This window comes from Zonotrichia albicollis, chromosome 1, assembly GCF_047830755.1.
Source record: "Zonotrichia albicollis isolate bZonAlb1 chromosome 1, bZonAlb1.hap1, whole genome shotgun sequence".
Lineage (NCBI taxonomy): Eukaryota > Metazoa > Chordata > Aves > Passeriformes > Passerellidae > Zonotrichia > Zonotrichia albicollis.
In genome coordinates this window covers 26,390,344-26,409,946 of record NC_133819.1, presented here as the reverse complement: position 1 = coordinate 26,409,946, position 19,603 = coordinate 26,390,344, and the positions used below count along the sequence as shown (strand labels likewise).

Here is a 19,603-nt window from a genome sequence, read left to right as displayed (position 1 = left end):
CACCTGTAATTGTTGATGTATACCATCCTGGGGGGTTCAAGAGCAGGGCAACACCGGAAGCAAAGGTAAATGGGTCCATTGCTCTCATTTCTAACGTTCTAGGAGTGAGTGCAAGAACAGCAGTAAGAAAGAGAAAGCTAAAGATTCAAGATTAACTTTCTTTGAAGAAAGGGTACAAGAACATAGAGTTTGAGAACTGTTGAGTTTGAAGACACTTTACCCAGAAAGAACAAGTAATTAAGCACACTGGATCCTAAAATCTATTCATAGACAAACATCTTTCCATGTGGTCTAAACATTCTTGAACCTTTCTCTGGGCAGGAGCTCAGAAGTAAACAGCTTTGCAACTCCCTTCCATTTCTTTTTAGACCTGTAGCAGCCTTACTAAAATGTAGACCTTGTAGTGATGTGTACTTGGCTCAAATATATTATTTGCAATTTGCTATGGAGCAGCAGCACCCTATTGAGTGAAGCCTAACAAAAGTCTATGGGGGTCTAATTTTATATCTGATTATTTACCACCCATTTTTCAGTTTCTCATCTAACTAATCTTCCTCATCTTTGCTATATGCAAGAAGAAATCTTAGTGTTATACTTCTCATAGTTGAAAAGAGAAATAAATATGTAAATTACAATATATGCAAATTACGCTTATATTTATATGTGCTCTTTTATTATTAATTTGCATTTGCTTACTTAACTTTCATTATATGTGCCTCCTAGTTATCCATATATATTTTTCATTATTGAATGTGTTCTATGCTGAATTTACAACTTGCATGTTATGATGGATTTAACCCATCATATATTAGGACCCAGCTATCCGAAAAATAAGCTTTTGAGTTGGCTGCATTTCTCTTCCACAAAGACAGCACATAGAAATTATCTTAAACTGAGAAACCAAAAATCAGTACCTGCTAGAAAAAGAGTGAAGAGTAAATATAAAGTATGCCAGCTGGATGAACTAAAAGTTCTGGAAATTTACAAATTCAAAAATTCAAAGGGGAGAGTACAGTTACAGAAAGTTAGTTGCCTTCTCTTGGCAACTAGCCATCAGATGGTCTAAGTCATATAAGAGTAGAAGAGGAATCCATCGTAAATACTTTTTAAAATGTTAATAATATCTGGGAGAGAATAAGACAAAGTGAAAGGAATAGAATAGGCCTACATGCTAGCAATTACAATTGTATATTAGCCTTCTACCTAGGAAGATACAAGAAATATTGAGAAACTAATTGGAAATGGTGTGTATTTCCTAGGAATGATATGAAATTTTATTACTGATTTGTTCTACCACCAAGCTAATCACTTTGCTTTCAGTGATATTTAGACACAGGCAACAATTTTTTTTACATTAGTTCCCAGTCCTATGAATAAAGTAACTCCTGATTTTTTTAAGGGTATACATAAATTCTTACCCAAGGATTAGTTACCACTACCTCTTTTTACTTAGTATTGCTAAATGAGTTCACCTCATTAGATCAATTTTTAACAGAAAACATGTATTTCATCCCTTTCTATGTGTAAATACATCAGTGAGCACTACTCACATTTGACCTGAAGCAGACAAATGGACTTCAAATCAGAGTAAGAAAAAATTCTAGAAGCTAGAAGTCTAAGTAATGTCCTAATGAAGTTCATAGACAATTCCTCCCTCTGTGAGGTTAGAAATGTATGAAAAATGAAAAAAGAGGTAGACTTGCATAAAGAAGTGGCAAAGGAGAGTAGCCATGAATACTGCTGAAGACTGAAGACTGCTACTTCAAAACTCAAATGAGAAGGAACACTGGAAAGCAGTATAATTAAGACTTGCTTCTAATAGAAATAATAGGGGAGAGCTCATTAGCAGTAAATTTGTTGCAATTTGGGACCTGACAGAAACCACTGTAACTATGAATATGAAGGAATTTCATTAGAGAAAGGTGATGAGACCATGTAAAATATTGCATTCATTTTGTAGACTTTAACTGTATTAGAGACTGATGATGTGGGAGTTGCTCTGAAAAGACCAACACTGGTCTTTTGGAGTGGTTAATTAAGAGCAACTTTGCAGGTAATACTTGTGCAATTAGCAAAAGTAAGTAAATTGGGCAAATTTGTGTGATTCCCATGAATAAAAAAGGGATGCTTTTACCACAGTAGGGGGAAAAGCCTTCTTTTGGGTGAGGAAATTCAGTAAAACCATAGTCTGCAGGGAAAAAGCAGAAATTTGCTCAACATTTGTAGAAGAATAGTACAAGAAGTTTTAGGAAAAAATACCTCACTGAAAAATGGGAGATTATTTGCTAAAACATTTCTCAGAGTAATAGCTTTGATTAAAGAAAGGGTAAGTCTCTGATATGCAGAAGAGTTATCATAATTGCATGAAATGGGATGGTACTGGAGAATATGGCTGAGATCTTGAGAAAAATACAGTTCAAAGTTTTTGAATATTACTCCTGTTTTCTGAAGGGCTACAGCTACCTTACTGAAGTTCCTCAGCTAAAGGTTTCAGTAATTTTTTCTCAAGTCAGGGAAGATGCATTTGGGAATTGATTTGATACACAAGCTGTGATGTTAGTGTCTGTCTACCTTGTTAAGTGGACATGACCTACAGGTCATTAGCAAAATAAAGACTAGAGCACCTGTACACCTATTTATCCCTTTGTTTCATGGAGTTTACGAGTGACCTCCACACTTAGAATGTTAAAGTGAATCATGGCTGAATAACTGCATTTCTCATACCTCTAGATTTACAAAAATACAAACACAAAACCAGAAACAGACAAACACAACAAAATTAGCATACAATGAGCTCAAGATCACCATGGTTCCTGCCTTTCAAGTCCTATTATTGCTGTTTTGTTCACTATCAGCAATCACAGTTCTGGACTCCACATGTAGCCAGTTGAAAGGAGTTCAGAGTATTTGCCTCTGGAAGAAGTATGCTGCAGTTGTAGAAATTTCCTTGAAGAAAATTCCATCTTTATTTCCACTGTATAACTGATCAAAATACTTTACTTTCACAAAAGAAATTTTAAAATGCTTCATAAATATGCCATAATAAATTTAACAATTATAGCTATTGGATACTAGAAGAATTAATATGACTTTTCATTTACACTCCATAAGTGAGCTCAAATTTTCCTTAGGTTACCTGGTTGTAAGTAGGCTTTTGCATCTCATTCTGGATTTTCTGTGACCTAGATGAGGAGCTAAAGATCTCATATTATTTATGCCTTTGCCAACTCTGGTTTTATTTATTTTCTGTGATGAACAGGTCTGCAAGTGCATTGGGCTTCTCCCAAAAACTCAGTAGCCCTTTCATAAAATAGTGATTTACTTTTTGGAAAGGCTAATTGCCACATCTTCACTGATGTGTATGAGCGGCTTCAAACTTATACATTTTCTTTTGATGCCTCTAATTTCTTATTAACAACAGGAAGAAGTCATTTCACACACCACTTAAGCCTTCCTTCATAGCAATATCCCTACTAGATACATGACTGAAGTACAGTTTGAACTAGGAATAAATCCCAAACATGCTCTATCTTCTTTCACAATGGGAATATAATTCTTAGAATTAAAGTTCAAGTCATTGGCTTGCTCCTGACCTAAAGCACCTACAAAAAACTACATTGCTTCTTTATCTCAAAGGCAAACTAAGATAAAGGATGCAAAATTATGTATATCATACACAGGACATCCATCTAAGCAGAAGCAGAGATTCACCAGTGTCCCTCAAACAGAATTTAAAAATTGTATAGGGATTTTCCAATGAGAAAATACTCTTGTACAAAACAAAGTAATCTGCTTGCTAGTTTGGGTATATTAATTATCATAGAATATAGGAAACAATGAGAAAATGTAATTTTTAACTATAAGATGGATCAATGTTTTTGGAGAAACGCTACAAGTATTAGATCATATTGTCAGGTGTATACTACTCAAGGAAATACAATATTCCCACAGTCCCAGAATTTATTGTAAATTTACATATGACAGTTTATTTTCTATGAGTGTTCCTCTTGCAAGCTGCAAAAGGTGTTAACCATATCCACAGATATTTATTTTGAAAAATTAATCCAGAAAATTATTTAATCTGCCAATTTTATCATAATTTTAGTAAGATACTGACCATTAAAAAAAAAGAAAAAAATGAAAGATTATTTTACTACAAAATACTCTGTTTTTATAATGTCAAAATATTTTTGGAAATAGTGTTCATATTTATAAATTATTAAGCAACTGTAGCTAATCAGAAGGGCCAAAAGTGCTTGTATTTCATTGAGGTGTGTATGCATGAGATATTAAAAATACTTTTTTTTGAGAACTGTGTATATTTAACAAAAAAATCATAAAAAGTATGCTTCAAATTTATAAGTACATGGTTCACAAAACTCTGCAGTACACCATCTTGGAAATTAGGAGTTCTTGGCATCCAAAACTTGGCATTCCCAAATAGGTGTTGTATACATTATATATTATGCAGCTCCTAGCACAACGGGTCCTTGATGCAGCCATTTGAGTTTTCTGGCAGTCCTAAGACATGCAGTTAAGTACAAATCACTGGAGAAAAGCTGGTCTTCCTTTACTAGATGCAGTCAGACTCAATTTTACTACCTCTGCCATGGAAGGACAATAGAAGGACCCACAAGATGCCAAGACTAAGGTTCATTGTCTTCTGTTGAAGAATAATTTTTCAGATCAGTGGTCTATGCTTTACACTGGTTTTACTGTAATCTTAGCAGGTATTTTTAATCCATTTTCTTCCACAATTCTCTAACACATGATTTTCAGGGTAGCTTATGATATTCTAGAATTGCAATTTACAACACTGAGTTCAGAACTCATGATGTCATGATTCAATGATAGCAAAACTGCCCTCTGACCAAATGGCTTGAATAGTATTATTTAAATTTCTGTGCTAACATATAACACTACAAAACTTTCATTCTGCTCTCCTAAAAATGGAGTTTGAATATTTCTAAGTTTGCTGTAAGTTACTACAGTAATTTTTAATGTTTTCTGACATCATTACTTTTTAAGTAAGAGCAAACTTTGAAAAATAATATCTGTATAAAGACGAATTTATTAGTTTGCTTACTATCAGTGTCAGAGGAAGAAGGGAGAAAGGGATAAAATTTTACAAATTATTTCATAAGGAGAGAAGATAATATATTTTCTGCTCCAGGCTGAAATATTTTTATAAAATTAACAAGTGAAAACCTTACAGATCACTACCACTGTTTAGAACTTTAATCAGTGATTTTTGCAGGTTTTTTGCAAACTACCCATCTCCTAGATCTTAGACTCCTTTTTTTCAAAAGCACAGGAACTGACACATAAATAATATCAGCAATCCATGCAGGGCAATTTTAATATACTGATACTTGCTCAAGTGCATGATCCATGTATTTTTCCACCAGAAATCATTGGTTCCATTAAAATATCTCTATCTGTGATTCTCTATGAAGTGAAAATAAGAGCCAAAGCATGATTTAAAAGGTTAAAAAAAAAGGGTGAACAGAAGCAGTCTCTTCACTTCTTAAAAATAAGTAACTTAATCTTCTTTAATCCTAAAAATATACCATTAGAGATATACATCTTTATTACTCCTGGAATTAGTTATAGTGTGGCAACATTTGCCTGGCCTAGCACTCCATTAAGGCATTTTTCCTGTGCAAGACCCAGACACTCATACATACATTGTTTAACTGACTAAACACATTCATGTGCATTAAAATCCTTTTCCAAATGACAAAACCAAAAACATTCTTTAACAAAGTTAGTAAACACGTAATATTTCCTAAATAGATTGAATGAAATGCAATGAACTAGCACCTAAGTAATACATTATCTGTTCTGGTATTAGACCACTGTTTCACAACTCAATCACCAAAAGAACTCTTTCAAGCTCAAACTCAACAATGCTTATGAAGAACAGCAAATTCTTCAAAGGCTTCGGACTAATTAAAAGTATGAATGACTGTGACAGAGGCAGATCAAACACCAATGACCACAATTAATAGGATCAAACATTGTATGATGAATAGTTCCTTTTTGTATGGATGCTACCTGAAAAGTGGACAAATATTTAAACATTAATAGAATGTATATGTTTCATATATTTATGAGAAGTTTTAGAAAATATAGAAAATAATGAAACTGTACCAGCAATAGTATTTCACATCAATTTTCCAGGAATATAAATGAACCATATAATGCTCAATTGTAATATGGATTGCTAAGAATGTTAATCATATTTAACACTGGAGTTCTATATACTATTAAATGGAAATTTATATTGAGATCAATAGCAAAATTCCCATTGATTTAATAGACCGAAGATCTAACTATTGGCAACAACACAAATTAATTTATGGTTTATACTGATAACAATTACTTTTAATAGAGCACAAGGGGTAAACACTACCAGTTTAATCATGATCCCTGTTAAAAGAAAATAAATTGTGTCAGCATATTCCTGAATGAGATCAGAATATGGACTACATAGTTTGGAAAATTTCTTTCTCCAAATCTAGACATGGTCTGGTGTCACAATTTTGTCCTGGGAAATGTCATAATGAGGAAATTCCCACAAGCATATCTATTCAAAGAAGCCAAAGCAATAATAATATGAAAGTCTCCTACTGGTACATCAGTGGGAAAACATTTACTTTCAATAACATTATCCATTTGCTTTGTTCCGTTCTCATGTTCTGCACATTTCAGCAAAAGTTCTCAACTGGTAGTTGTTTTGAACTTTTCTGTTCTTGAAACACTAGTAGAGTGTTTATTGGGATTTTGGAGAAGCTGTTCATAATGTTGCACATAGTTGGAAGCTGACCTGCATTTGCATCTGTGACCCAAGAGCACAGAACATGGGGGCAAGGGTGGAAGGGGAAAGAAAATATTTCCAGGAATGATAATTCTGAAATATATGATATGAAATACTGAGTTCTTTGGGTAGCCTTCTTTTAGGCAAGGACTTCTTGCAGTTGCTGGTTTTCTGGATGTTGGGGGTAAAATATGCCACTATCCACAAAATATATATATATATATATATATATATAAAAGCTATGAGCTTTTCCTTACAGGAAGAAAATTCCCTAGTACCATAAAAAGGAATCTCTTCATTCCATAGAGATCAGGACCTCACAGGAGGCTAGAATTAAGGCAAAGACAGGCCTTTGTACACAGAGAGTGGCTCTATGTTTTCCCACTTCTAAAATTATAATGACTCATTTTAAACAAAGCCCTGCACCTGTAATTTCTTATGGGAGTGGGGGCTTCTGCTTGAACTAGCAAGACTTTCAGTAATGAGATCTGCTTGCTAGGAAAAGGGCTCCAGAAAGTTTTATGTATTCAACATATATATGTATTTTCACACACTCACACACACATGTACTTATACACACACAAATATGCAAACACACAAATTCATAAATAGATGTCTATATATGCACATATGCAAAGGGACAATATTGAAAATCATGTTAGACTTGGAGTATTACCTGCTTGTCAGAACTATTTAAACTACTATCTACAGAGTACATATTGAAACTCAACTTTAAGGTTTTTTTATTTTTATGTACAGTTCATTTTTTCCTCTGGAAATAAAATATCTAAATACAGACAGACTGTAATGTTGTATATGTATAGCTTTCAACAATACTTTAGCTGAATAAATGCTTTGTACATAGTTCTGTCTTTTAATGGAGTTTACAGCTACATTGATAAAATGGATTCTTCATTTCCTTGATTGTTTTAAACAATAACAAGCAGAGAGACAATTACAAGTTAATATTAATAAGCAGCTCAAATAACACTGGTTAAATTATGTACAATACAAACCATTCATACAAATGAAGACTAGGATATTGAATTTGTTACAATATTTTGTAATAAAGATAAGACAGCCACTTATAACTTACATGTTCTCCGCCAGGCATTTTCCTTCTTAGAGCTCAATTCCAGTTTTTAAGTAGTTTAGCTGGCCTAAACTCAAACAAGTTTAAAGAATCAGAGCTTAAAGAGTCAGAGAAACATTAAACCAGAATGTCTGCTCACATGTAAATTCCAAATGTTTGCCCATCTTTACTAGAAACGGGCTTGCTCCATGGAAAAAGAGCCACCAACACCACCTTGAATGTGCCTACTGTGTGCTGGGAAAAGTCACGACACTTTGCTGTGTTCATATAATACGGAATACTGAACTCTAAACACACTTTTTCCCATTTTAACAAGTACTTATTCCTACAGTATTATTTACCAGTACAGCTGCTCCAAGCAGTAGAATGCATGAGTGGGGATTATTGATTGGCATGTACTCAGAGGACTTTCAAGGAGATTTCCATAACAGTCTGCCTTAGAAACCTTGTACTGTCTAGTTAATCCATTTTGCTTGATGATAGGTTATGCTGAATCCTTAGATATCAGACAATGAAAGATTTCTTAACAGGAATCTCAATAATGTGAGCTGAAAAATGTGTGTGTGTCTCTGTGTATGTGTATGGTTTTATTTCAAATCCATAGTGATTTACACCTGGATGGATACATGGAGCTGACTGGGCAAAAATTACATTAGATTGTTTTCCACTAACATATTTGCAGCCATTTGACATCAGCAGCAGCAGGTAGACACATTCCAGGCAATAGATGTGGCCTTCCTCCTTGAGGTTACAGCCCTGTTATTCGACCTCTTTTATTCCCCAGGCTTCAGTCTCAGACACAAGTTGGTCCTCACCCTGAAGGGAAGTAGGGTGTGTCACTGTGGTAGTTGTAATCAGGACACACCTTCTGTACTAGTTTATAATCTGTACTATAAAAGGAAATGTAAATACAGATTACTTTAAAGGGCTTGGAGCAGAGCCATGACACGTGGCTCTGGGTCTGCTCCTGATAACAGGTTTTTGAAGGGTCATAGTTGCAGAGTGTATTCTTGGTAGCCTTGTCAACCTTTTCGTACTCGATTCGACAGTTAAAGGACTTGGAATCTTTGGCATCAATCACTGTCTGTTGTGCCAAGTCAAATTCCACTATTTTTGTAGGGGGCACTAGGCTCACAGATACATTTCCTTGACCAGTGGAGTTATGCCTGAAGTAAACACTAAACGTCCCATTGCCATGGTCAACGATTTTCCCTGTTATTAACAGATTTAGCTTCACAGTCTTGATGTTGGAATGAAAATCTCCCCAGCCAAACATTTTCTTAAATTTCCCAGTCTTGACGATGGGCCGTCTCTTTGCTCTGGGCCGAGGCTCTTGCAGATCTGTGGAGTTCCTCAGCCAGTCCCAGAGATCTTGCTCAGAATAAGTTTCTGGGGCATCGTATCGCAGGTCCAAATCTGTATCATTTTCCTTTCCACGAAAAGTCTGTGACAGCAGTCGGCTGATGGACAAGTCTTTGCTGCTTTCTGTCCATATGTGCTTTAGTGTGGATTTGGAGCTTCCTGATTTTAGAAGTTCTGTTTTTCCTCCATTTGTTAAATTTGCACAGGTAACCTGAAAGAGAAGGGAAGAAGAAAGAAACAATATATTGAGATATGTGATACAAACCCCATCATTTCTACCTGAGAGCAAAATAACCAGATTTACCACAAACATAGAGAAATATTTTTTTGAGAAATTAAATTTTACCTCTCTACTCAGTAAATCAAAAGAGAAATGTCTGTTTTCCTATACTTTCCAAGTATTATTACTCAATTCTCCTTTGCCAGTTTTTTTTTTAAATAGGCCTTCAGATTTAATCACAGACATTCACATTATTTGTCTGTTATGATGTCTGTAAGTGATGAGTGCATAACAAAAACTGAGTTACACAGTCTTGCCATACTTCAGGCTGTATGTGGCATCTCAGAGTGAAGTGTTCTTGCTTGAATGTTCACTCTACAAGGTTGCTGTGTCCTCTACCTTCAGAGACACATTCATTTACTTTTGCTGCCCCTGGAGTCCACTGTCAGGGTGCTGTCTTGGTGGTGCCAGCCTGACCATGCTTGGAGTCCATGTCATTATGAATCTAATAATAATAATACAATTTCCTTACTCCTTTTATGAATACTCATTGGTCTATGTTCTTGACTGGGATCTTCATCACAACTACAATATTAATAACAGATTAATGAAAATTTTAATGAGTTCTGAGTTGACAACTGTACATACAGTGTACTCCATGTCAGTTAATGCAGGAGGAGTCACAGCCTATTCTAAGAATCCCTTATAGACCAACTACTGGTTTGCCTCGTCTGTATCTAATATGACAAGCATTTCTCTTTTCTTGCTTTACTTCTTTTTTCACCATTTCCTCCCCAAATTAAATAGAGATCTGTGTAAGACAGAAAGCCTTTTGTATATTTACAAAAAAAAAAAAAGAAAGAAAAAATAGAGGCACCAGTTTAAAAGAAGTAATAAAAAAATCCTGCAAAATCACATTTTAAAAGAAGAGAAAATCTTGCACCAAGTTCCTACAAAATCATATATTTCAGACATATATTTCAGACATTTTCACAAAATTTACTGTTAGAGCAATTTGTCTTATTTATATTTTTTTCTCTTTGCTTTAATTGAGTGGAAAACAGACAACAGATGCAGGCTTGCAGCTGTCTAACATGCAGCACTGGCAGAGAGCTCTGACAGAGCATACCTGGGAGGGCTGGAATTTGTGCAGGGTGGATGGAAAAGGACTGAAAACATGTATGGTCCTATTCCCCCTAAAATTTGCATCTCACACACTGCCTAATTTTTTTAACATTTGCACTGCTCCGAAGAGGCCATCAAGTTTATTTCAATTTTCATGGCTACATATGAGATTCCAAATATGCCTGTTTTATTCCTCTGTGTTCTGGCACTGATTTATGTGCTTCTATCATACTTGCAGTTATATCTTTCTCTTCACTTAAAAATGAATTGAGTGCATTTCATACCTAGGAAACCCATTGGAAACCAGAAAGTATTTAAATCATGTCCCCTCCCTACTGGTACAACTGGATGTATATGTCACAAAGGATATCTATCACAGCATGGCCTTTTCATTTCTTAACAATCATGAAATTGAAACACACTTTCATTAACTTCAGTAGTTTTCCAAGGTCATTTGAAGGCAAATAGATAAAATCAGTCTAAATTGTCTTAATACACTGATCACACAGGAGATATGCCCCTAGCTTTTTACAGCAGCTAAATAGGTAAATAAATCTGTCGCATCCTACACTATATCTGCCCAATCTATTTCATGTGGGGCCAGTAAGGATAATAGATAAAATATGGATTTAATTCAGGATTTTGCCAAAGAGAAAGCTTCCCCCCCTTTCAAATGGACAGAAGGATTAAAACACAGACTAGCATTTTGATAGCCAGTTCATAGCTGCATCTTAGCAATAACACAGTAGGCCAAGAGAGAAGCTGTAATAAAATGCACTGATGGTGCACTGGTTAATGAAGCAGCAATGAAGATGTCACAGGGAGAGAGAAAGAGACTCAGAATATTTTTTTTTTCCTATGGCATATGAGGAAGGAGGGCAAAATAAGAAAAGAAATGTGGTTAAAAGGAAAAATGTGCCTGCGTAGAATGAATCTATCAACCCACAATGAATCAAAGCAGTTAGCTAGCAGAGCTAGTAAACCAGCAATCTGTAGGTAGGATACAGATTGTTTACCACTCTCATTTCCTTTGCTTACAGTTTGTTTTTCCTTTGTTTTCCTCTCTTCATCTAATGATTTACATTTCATAGAATTAGACTAAGGGTTCCATGTAACAATATGTAAGAGTTTAAAAACCTTGAAAATAAGTCTCTCTTTTTTCCAGATATGTGAAACTGAAGACTCAGGAGAAATAGGAAATTTTCTGAAATGATTGATGACTGATCCTATGCATGGTTTTTTGAAAGCCAGCATATTTCATGGAAATAGATGATTTAGGCCATATACATTCTATACTGCTTCATATCCAATCTAACAGATACAACTGATTGTTATTGTCATTGATTTTGTAATACCTGAAAGATTTCTGGCTGCGCAGTTAGTCCTGAGACCTCTGTTTGTGATTTTCAATGTGGGTAACTGGTTGTATTCGTGAGTAAAGGCCTGAACCTGTCTTTCCTAGTCAAGAGTCCGTGTTCGCACTAAAAAACAGCCCACAAGCATTAATAAAAAAAGCTCTAGAATTCATTGTGCTTCGCTAACATTTTCCATCCAATGCTTTTTCATATACTGCTAGTATACTACACACTATAGAAAGTATCCTCAGAGACTCACACACCCAATAACACAGAGCATTGCTGTGTAATAGAATTTCTGCAAATGCAGCAGTTCTTTCACATGAACTAATTCAGTTTTCTGCAATCTCTCTTTTTCCCAAACACAAGGTTGCAATAATACAAGAAAGACCATGCAAAAGCATGAGGTTTTGCACTTAGTATTGTGAAGCTTAAACATGGATCTATTTTAGGAGTTCATGGAAAAAGAGCCAATTTGAAGTGAGTAATAAAACATGGAGCGGCCTATATTCTATGGTGGTTTTCTTGTCCTCTTCCTTGAGGACACCTACATATAATTCAGAAACTTGCATACTCTATGAATAAGTTTACACTAACCAGTTTTGCCTCCTTTTCCACAGTCAAGTGTCACTCCTAGATGAAACATTTGAAACCCAATTGTAATGGCCCTTTCTAGGATGTAGTTCATTTTCTTCACAGAAGTTCATATGGTGCTGAGGTTGAGAATTTTGACCCAAAGGCTGGTAACACACTTATGTTCTAGCTCTGGCTGAAGAGTACAGCACCAAGATCTTCTCTATGTCTCTCAGCTTCTCAAGTGAATAGACTGGGGAGGTGCACAATGGATTGGGAATGGACACAGCTGAGCGGAGAACGTGAATTCACCAGAGATATTTCATAATATGTCGCATCATGCTTAGCAATTAAAAGAGTGGGAGTTTAGAAGAGGTAGCCATCTTTTGTTCAGGAACTGGTTGGTCATCGTTCTACCTACTGGAGTAGGTTGTGTGTTGAGTATTGCCTTTGCATCACTTGTTCTGGTTTATTTTCTTCTTCTCTTTCTTCTTCTTCTATTTATCCTTCAGTTATTAAACTTTACTTTATCTTGACTCCCAAGTTTTCTCACTTTTATTGTTCTGTTCCTCTTCCCTGTCCCACTGGGGATAGGGGGAAAGTGAACAAAGAACTGTGAGGTGCTTAACTGCTCACCAGTGTTAACCCAAAACAGTGCAATAAATCAGTGTTGCAAAAGGGCTGAGTAGGGGGATTTCCTCCATGACTGCGTAGCTAGAAGTGGTTCTGAATGATGATGATGGCAGAAATGTTTGTATAGAAAAATAGTAAGGAGCAAAAAAATTTAGAAGTGCTTATCTAGTGCTACAACTGTCATTGGAAAAGCACTTATTAAGCATGGCAGACGGATATTTGGTTCTGCTCTTGTACTTTAACCGGAAAGTATGGATTTACAGTACCTAGTAAAGTCTACTGATACCAAAAAGGCACCAGGAGATTTTACTACTGCCTGGCAACTCTTCTCCAAAAAATACTGACAATTTGTTATCCCATTTCTTCTGTTTCTTCCTTGAAAAAGGAAAGACAGTGATTTCATTGGGCACAATTTCAGAAAACATCATTAAAACACAGGAATTAATCTGTAAATAATTTTTTAATGTATTAAAATAGAATACTCCATTCATTTTGTATCCTATGTTTTGAGGGTGATGAATTTTTTTAATGTTTAGCTTCATTAAGCATGTTTTAATTAATATAGTTCTTTAATTAAAATACTTCTTTTAGGACTCCCTAAAGGATACGCAGTTTATTTATCTCAGAAGTTTTGGAGTTCTCTTTCAAGACACTGAGCCATGAATTCTTTGCCAAATTAAACCTTAACATTTGGAGCAGAGAAAATGAAATTAAAAAGGAATTTTAGGAAACCATGAAGGCCTCAATTGGTGATTTAAGTCTTCTTCTCAGTGTAAAATCAACCACAGGTAGATTAACATTAATTAAAGACTGATCAGTTTAAGATTTTAAAAAATATTAATTCAAAAATTTACAGAATGCATCTTGATTTCTCACTCTTTTCCTTTTATTCTAGCTCTACTACAGTTCATTACCTATAATTACAGTATTGGTTTAGAAATTATGCATTTATTTCCCAGAATATATGACTACTTCAGAGCAAATGAAAATGCAAACAAACAATCTAATACTCAAGGTGGAAAATCTCTCTCTTCAGGTAAATAACTAATCAAAAACCAAGACTGTTTTTATTGGCATAGAACTGTAAGAATTTGGCAGCCCTGTGTTTGCAAATGCTCTGTATAAAAGAATTCAGAATTTCTTTTCCTTGGTAAGATATCTCAGATAAACCAAAGGCAGGATAGTATTGATGGACACTACAATAAGCTGGACCATTATCAAGGCAGGGCAGCACACAGAAAGTTGTCACTGAGTCCAGTGTCCTTATATTCATCCTGTTTATGCAATGGGTGGAGGGAAAACAAGACCAAATTTACTCTTCCATTTAGATCCATTTTTCTTCCTGCAGCTGTTTACACATTGTACGAAGTTAGCAGTGGCATGGAAATATTTTATTCAGTGAATAATTTCCAGAAAAGTCAAAGTCAGTATTCTAGAGGTATATGGTAATAAAGAAACTGAGAATGCAAATTAATGGAGATTTTATTATAATGGGAGAGAGTGAAACACACTGAAGGACTTGTACTTCTTAAATGGACACTTTGAGAAAGAAGGATGAAAGCAGAAAACCATATACATGGACATTTCACAGAAACAGGCTTCTCTGGTTTTAACTTACAAACCTTTTTGCTGAACAACATGAAAAGAATAGGGATGTATGTTGGTCATTAAAAAAATCTGCAAACTCAGATGAGACTGACAAACAGGACAGTAACCCATAATCTACAGTCTCAAATGAGAAATCAAAAGTCACTATGCAGGACCAAACCTAAGACTCATTTAGAAAAATCATCTTGTCTCCAACAGCAAATATAAGAGATGCCTGGAGAAGAACATGCAAGTGCCTTGCAGATGCCTTGCAAGAATATAGCAAGTGTATTTTAGGCCCCTAATTTCTTTCCAGCTGTCCAATAATTCTAGTTTCCTCTGCTAGATGTTGTTTCTTTGTATGTTTTCTGTTTCATCGTTTCCCTTTCAATTTCACAATATTATGCTATCATATTTAGAAATCTGTGAACAAATGAGATTTCTGTTTCAGTAACTCTAAACAGACTGATCTTCTGTTTATTTGATCACTTTGATTGCAAAATTTAACGATCATAAGATGCTTCGGCAATGAGTTCGACAGCTCTGTTTCCTCCTAGGGTTTGTTTTGAACCTCATTCCTGACACCTTCTCTGGAGAACCCTTCATGTGGAAAGTTCTGCCTCTATCCAAATTTCCCATGCTCCTCATTACTTCTCTTTGTTGCTATGCTTTAAGTATTTTTTCAACAAATTCCACTGAGTGGAAAATTTAATGATTCCTAGCTGCATGAGGAATCCTCCCTCTAGCTCACTAGTACATGCCTCAATTATATCCATTTATAATAGTAATCAGATATTGACCTCTTTTCCAGCCCTAAAAGCCTCCTGAATCATGCAAATAATCCCTGTACATAAGTTGTTCTATACCTATACCTTTGAATTTCCTTTTTGTCCTTCTCCACTCCCAGTTCTGTTTTTAAAATGAGAATGGTACATGGTATTCAGGACGTGGCACAACCATGGTCCTGTATGATGGCAAATATAGCCTCCCATTATTTGTTCAGTCTTTTTTCTCTACTTATTCAATCTATTTTATTTGGGTTTGGTCATAAAAGAGCACTGAATTGATTACTGACCATATAAAAATAAGTTTCTGAAGTTTTTAATAATATTTTCTAAAGTAAGCACTTTGGGTCATTCATTTAAGCATAAAAAATGAAAATTTGTTGTCACACAGAAAACAGAGGGAATGTAGGTTTGGTTTTTTTTACTATCTTTAGGTTAAGAAATTGAACTTAACATACACTGTTACTGCAATTTTTTTATAGAACATCCTTAGGAATCACAAAATTCAGAATACTTCTATTAACTGCTCGGCTCAGCTTTAAATTCTGTATTTTTCTGGTTTTAATCTATGAGCTATCATTCTTGCTTAAAATTGCCCTTGTTAAAACAAAAATGTAGCTACCTGAGCTTTCTTCATCATTCACACAACAGCAGTTATGCAAGACAAGAAGCTGATATAAATTCAGCTGACAGCAGCTGATATAAATTCAGTGAAATTTAACATCACTGAAATTACAGTGCCTGTATCAGTTGATATCTCTTTGAGATATGACTGAGAATCAAAGGCTAATTAGAAAATTTGTACCCACAGAAAGATGAGGGTACTAATAAAACAGTAGTAACACAGCTTTGTTTAGGTGCATTATAATTCTTAACAGTTGTTATCATAAAATATTAAGATATTGGAATGGCTGTTCTGTAAAAGAAAAAAGCTAGCAAAAATTACAATTTTGCAGTGCTTTCTACACAATGAAAGTTACCTTATGAATAAATCTGAAAACTATCTAGTCTCAAACAATTTTCAGGAAATACAAAGGTGGTAAAGCACCTTAAGTATTTGGTCCCAATAAAAATCCTTAATAATTAGAGTTTCATTTCCTCTCCCTTGCATTCCTGGACTGTGGGCTAAGCTGTGACACTGCCACAAGCTCTGTGAATGGTAAAAGACTGATGAAAAAATCTAATGGCCTGCCAGCTATTAGGTCCTGAATTATATCATATCCTTTGCCAGTCCAGACCATGATCTTGGGAGGGATTCACTGATCTATTAATTCACCTGGAATTCTAGGCCTATTGCATAATCAAGAGAGAAACAGAATGGATTGTGTCCTCTACCTCCACTAATGTTGATGAACTTTCCAAATTGAATAAATGCTCTTCACCTAATCACCCAATGGTCACCAAGAACAATCTGACTTATGGTACGTAACTTGCCCTGGAGACAATTCCGTGGAGAGAACCCAAAGGCTGCAGGCTGGCAGCAGGGCAATGAATGCTCTGTGTAAATGCCTTCTGCTGTTCTCCAGTCCTGCTTGAAGTGCACTTCTCCCTGTACATCTGTAAGCGTGCTGAAACTGATGAAGTTATATGGTACTCATACACCAAGGCATGCACACTTGCTAGTATTGCTCCTCCTTTTAGATATAGGAAAATCCCCATCTGGAGGAATTTCCTGTGAGCAACAGTATAGATTTGTACTATTCGTTTATCTTTTGAGTTTGATTTAATCACATGAAAGATTTTCACAAGTATTTAGAATCTGAAAAATTAGTCTTCTTGATCCTGTTTTGTTCACTAGTGACTAAGAACTGTTTAGTAAGCAGGCTTTTTAAGAAGTGTTTAGTCATCTGAGACAGATAGGTACTTTAAATCAATCAGACTTAGATTGTAATTACAGAGACACTTCTTCTAGTAGCAGTGTCCTAATGGATATTTTTCTCTTCCTCCTTTTTTTTTCTCTGCTTCATTCTGCCAGGGCTGCCTTCTCCCCATGACAGTCAGATAAATAGAAAGATTTTCTTTATTCTTTCACAAACTTTCAGAGTGGAAATCAAACTCAGAATTAAACATCCAGGCTCCTCCATCTGCCTGGATAAGACTGGGACCTTTGAACCAAGAATCAAAATCACAGAACCACAACAGGAAGCAATGAAAAGCCAGCCCTATAGTTTGTTCCACCCTTTTCCTGGGAAGTAGGAGTGAAGACAGGCCCTGCTATCACTGTTGTTTTCAAAGAAGATAACTCATTGTTTTCTCTCCAAACATATAGCTTTTAGAGGACAAAAAGAAAAAAAGGAAATTATTGCCATTGTCTCTGTCATTTAAGAGTTTGAAAGAATTAGGAAGTCAAAATGGAAGTCTATCTGGTCCTGCGCCATGCATTCAACAATGGCTAAATGTTGATTTTATCAGGAAATGCAAAATGAGGAGAAGAACATACTACTTGTACCAGAAAAGATTTTTAATTTTCAAGCCTTTGCAGATCAAAGGCTTCTTAAGTTGTGGGTGGGGCTATGAATTTCTTCATTTTCAATAAATATAGCTTACAAGTACTACAAGAACATGAATCTTCTACCATGTGAACACGCTACCACCTCATCTCTACTTCAGACCCTCAGAACTTTCTCATCCTGTTGTTTTGAACTAGTCCCCTGTCAGCTTTATCTGATGCCACCCAAAATCTGGTCCAGCATGACACAACAAAACGGAGGAAGGAGGCAGGATTTTTCCTGTGGAGTTCAGGCAGGAGTTTGGTGCCTGCATGCTGAGGCAGGCAAAGCTGTAATCATCTATGGATGGCACTAGAGGAGCTTCCTGATTAAAGAAAATAAGGTGTTGTCTGCGTCACAGCTACTTCCAGAACTGGGCAGGTCCAAAGGTATAGTCAAGGAAGAGTGTGAAACTGTAGGTTTCAAGTACATAGGAAATGCATGAACTTTTCCCAATCAATTTGTGGGCCGAATCTTTACCCACCAATAAAGTCAATCATAAAATTCCCAGAGGAGCAGAAGGATGAAGACAGTATGGTATTATGTACCTTAATTTCATTTTTGTGCCCAGTTAAGACAGAATGGAAGGTGTTCAGTTTGTAAAATGTCATTTCTCTTTCAGCTGAGAAAATATTATGCTATCACATATAAAACTCTGTGAACTGAAGGACCAATGACTTACAATACCCTGTGAAAATCTTTGCATTAGAATTTTACAGCTTTCTGGTTTTTGCCTTAAAAGAACAGAAATCGAGCCCAAGTATTTCTGATGGCAGAGATGCAAGTGAATGTACGACGATTTGGAAAAGGACTGAAATATAACTGTATGAAATATCCTATTAACTCTTGCCCTAAGTTTAACATTTTTGGAAATAATTTAAACTAAACTCTTGAAGCCTGCTGTCTATGTTGTCATTACAGATTTTTTACTTCAGTGGATTATGACTTTTGAAAATTCACTCCATCTCCATTCAGCAGGGGATTAAACTACCATGGAATAAATTAAAGTGGGTTAAAAATGTCTAACAGAGTTTTAAAACCACTGTATTATGCCAGTATCACAGAGTGCTGCTAACTTTGAAATGAAAGTCTAGCTAGGTAAATAAATTTTGACAGGGATCTATTGTTCTTGTTCCACATTCCTGTAAGCCTTCTTTTATTAATACTAGCTTGCCATTTTCTGCATACATGTAGAAAGTAATATTAAATAAAATTATATTTTATATGAAAGGCCACAGAGCAACATTTTAATCAAATCAGTTTGCTTTTCCTGTAACACACTGAAGAAAATATCCATTATCATATGAGTAGCCATATCTTCTGAAGAAAGTGAAAAATATTATAACTTGACATATCCTGGTACTATATAATGGACCACTATGCGCAGTTAACATTGCTCATTTTCTACATGACGTTTCCAATCATCCAGTCAATGCAAAATTTAAATAAAATTAAATCAACCCAAAGAGTTTGTTGCTCCTGTGTCTGATGCTATATTTTTCCCAGAGAAAAGCATTAGAATGTTGATACAGCTGAGTCACTTTACACAAAGATATTCATG

The 19,603-nt window shown here is 35.4% G+C and overlaps 1 protein-coding gene across 3 annotated transcripts in view; it reads right to left on the bottom strand.

Annotated features, from left to right (window-relative positions):
- Positions 1–8,520: 8,520 nt before the first annotated feature.
- NXPH1 (neurexophilin 1) overlaps positions 8,521–19,603 on the bottom strand; it is a 140,099-nt gene continuing 129,016 nt past the window's right edge. For all 3 annotated transcript variants that reach the window (XM_074536577.1, XM_074536567.1, XM_074536572.1), the window contains exon 3: positions 8,521–9,486. In XM_074536577.1, coding sequence (XP_074392678.1) covers positions 8,725–9,486 — 762 coding nt within the window. In that variant the 3' untranslated portion in view covers positions 8,521–8,724. The remainder of the gene's footprint in view (positions 9,487–19,603) is intronic.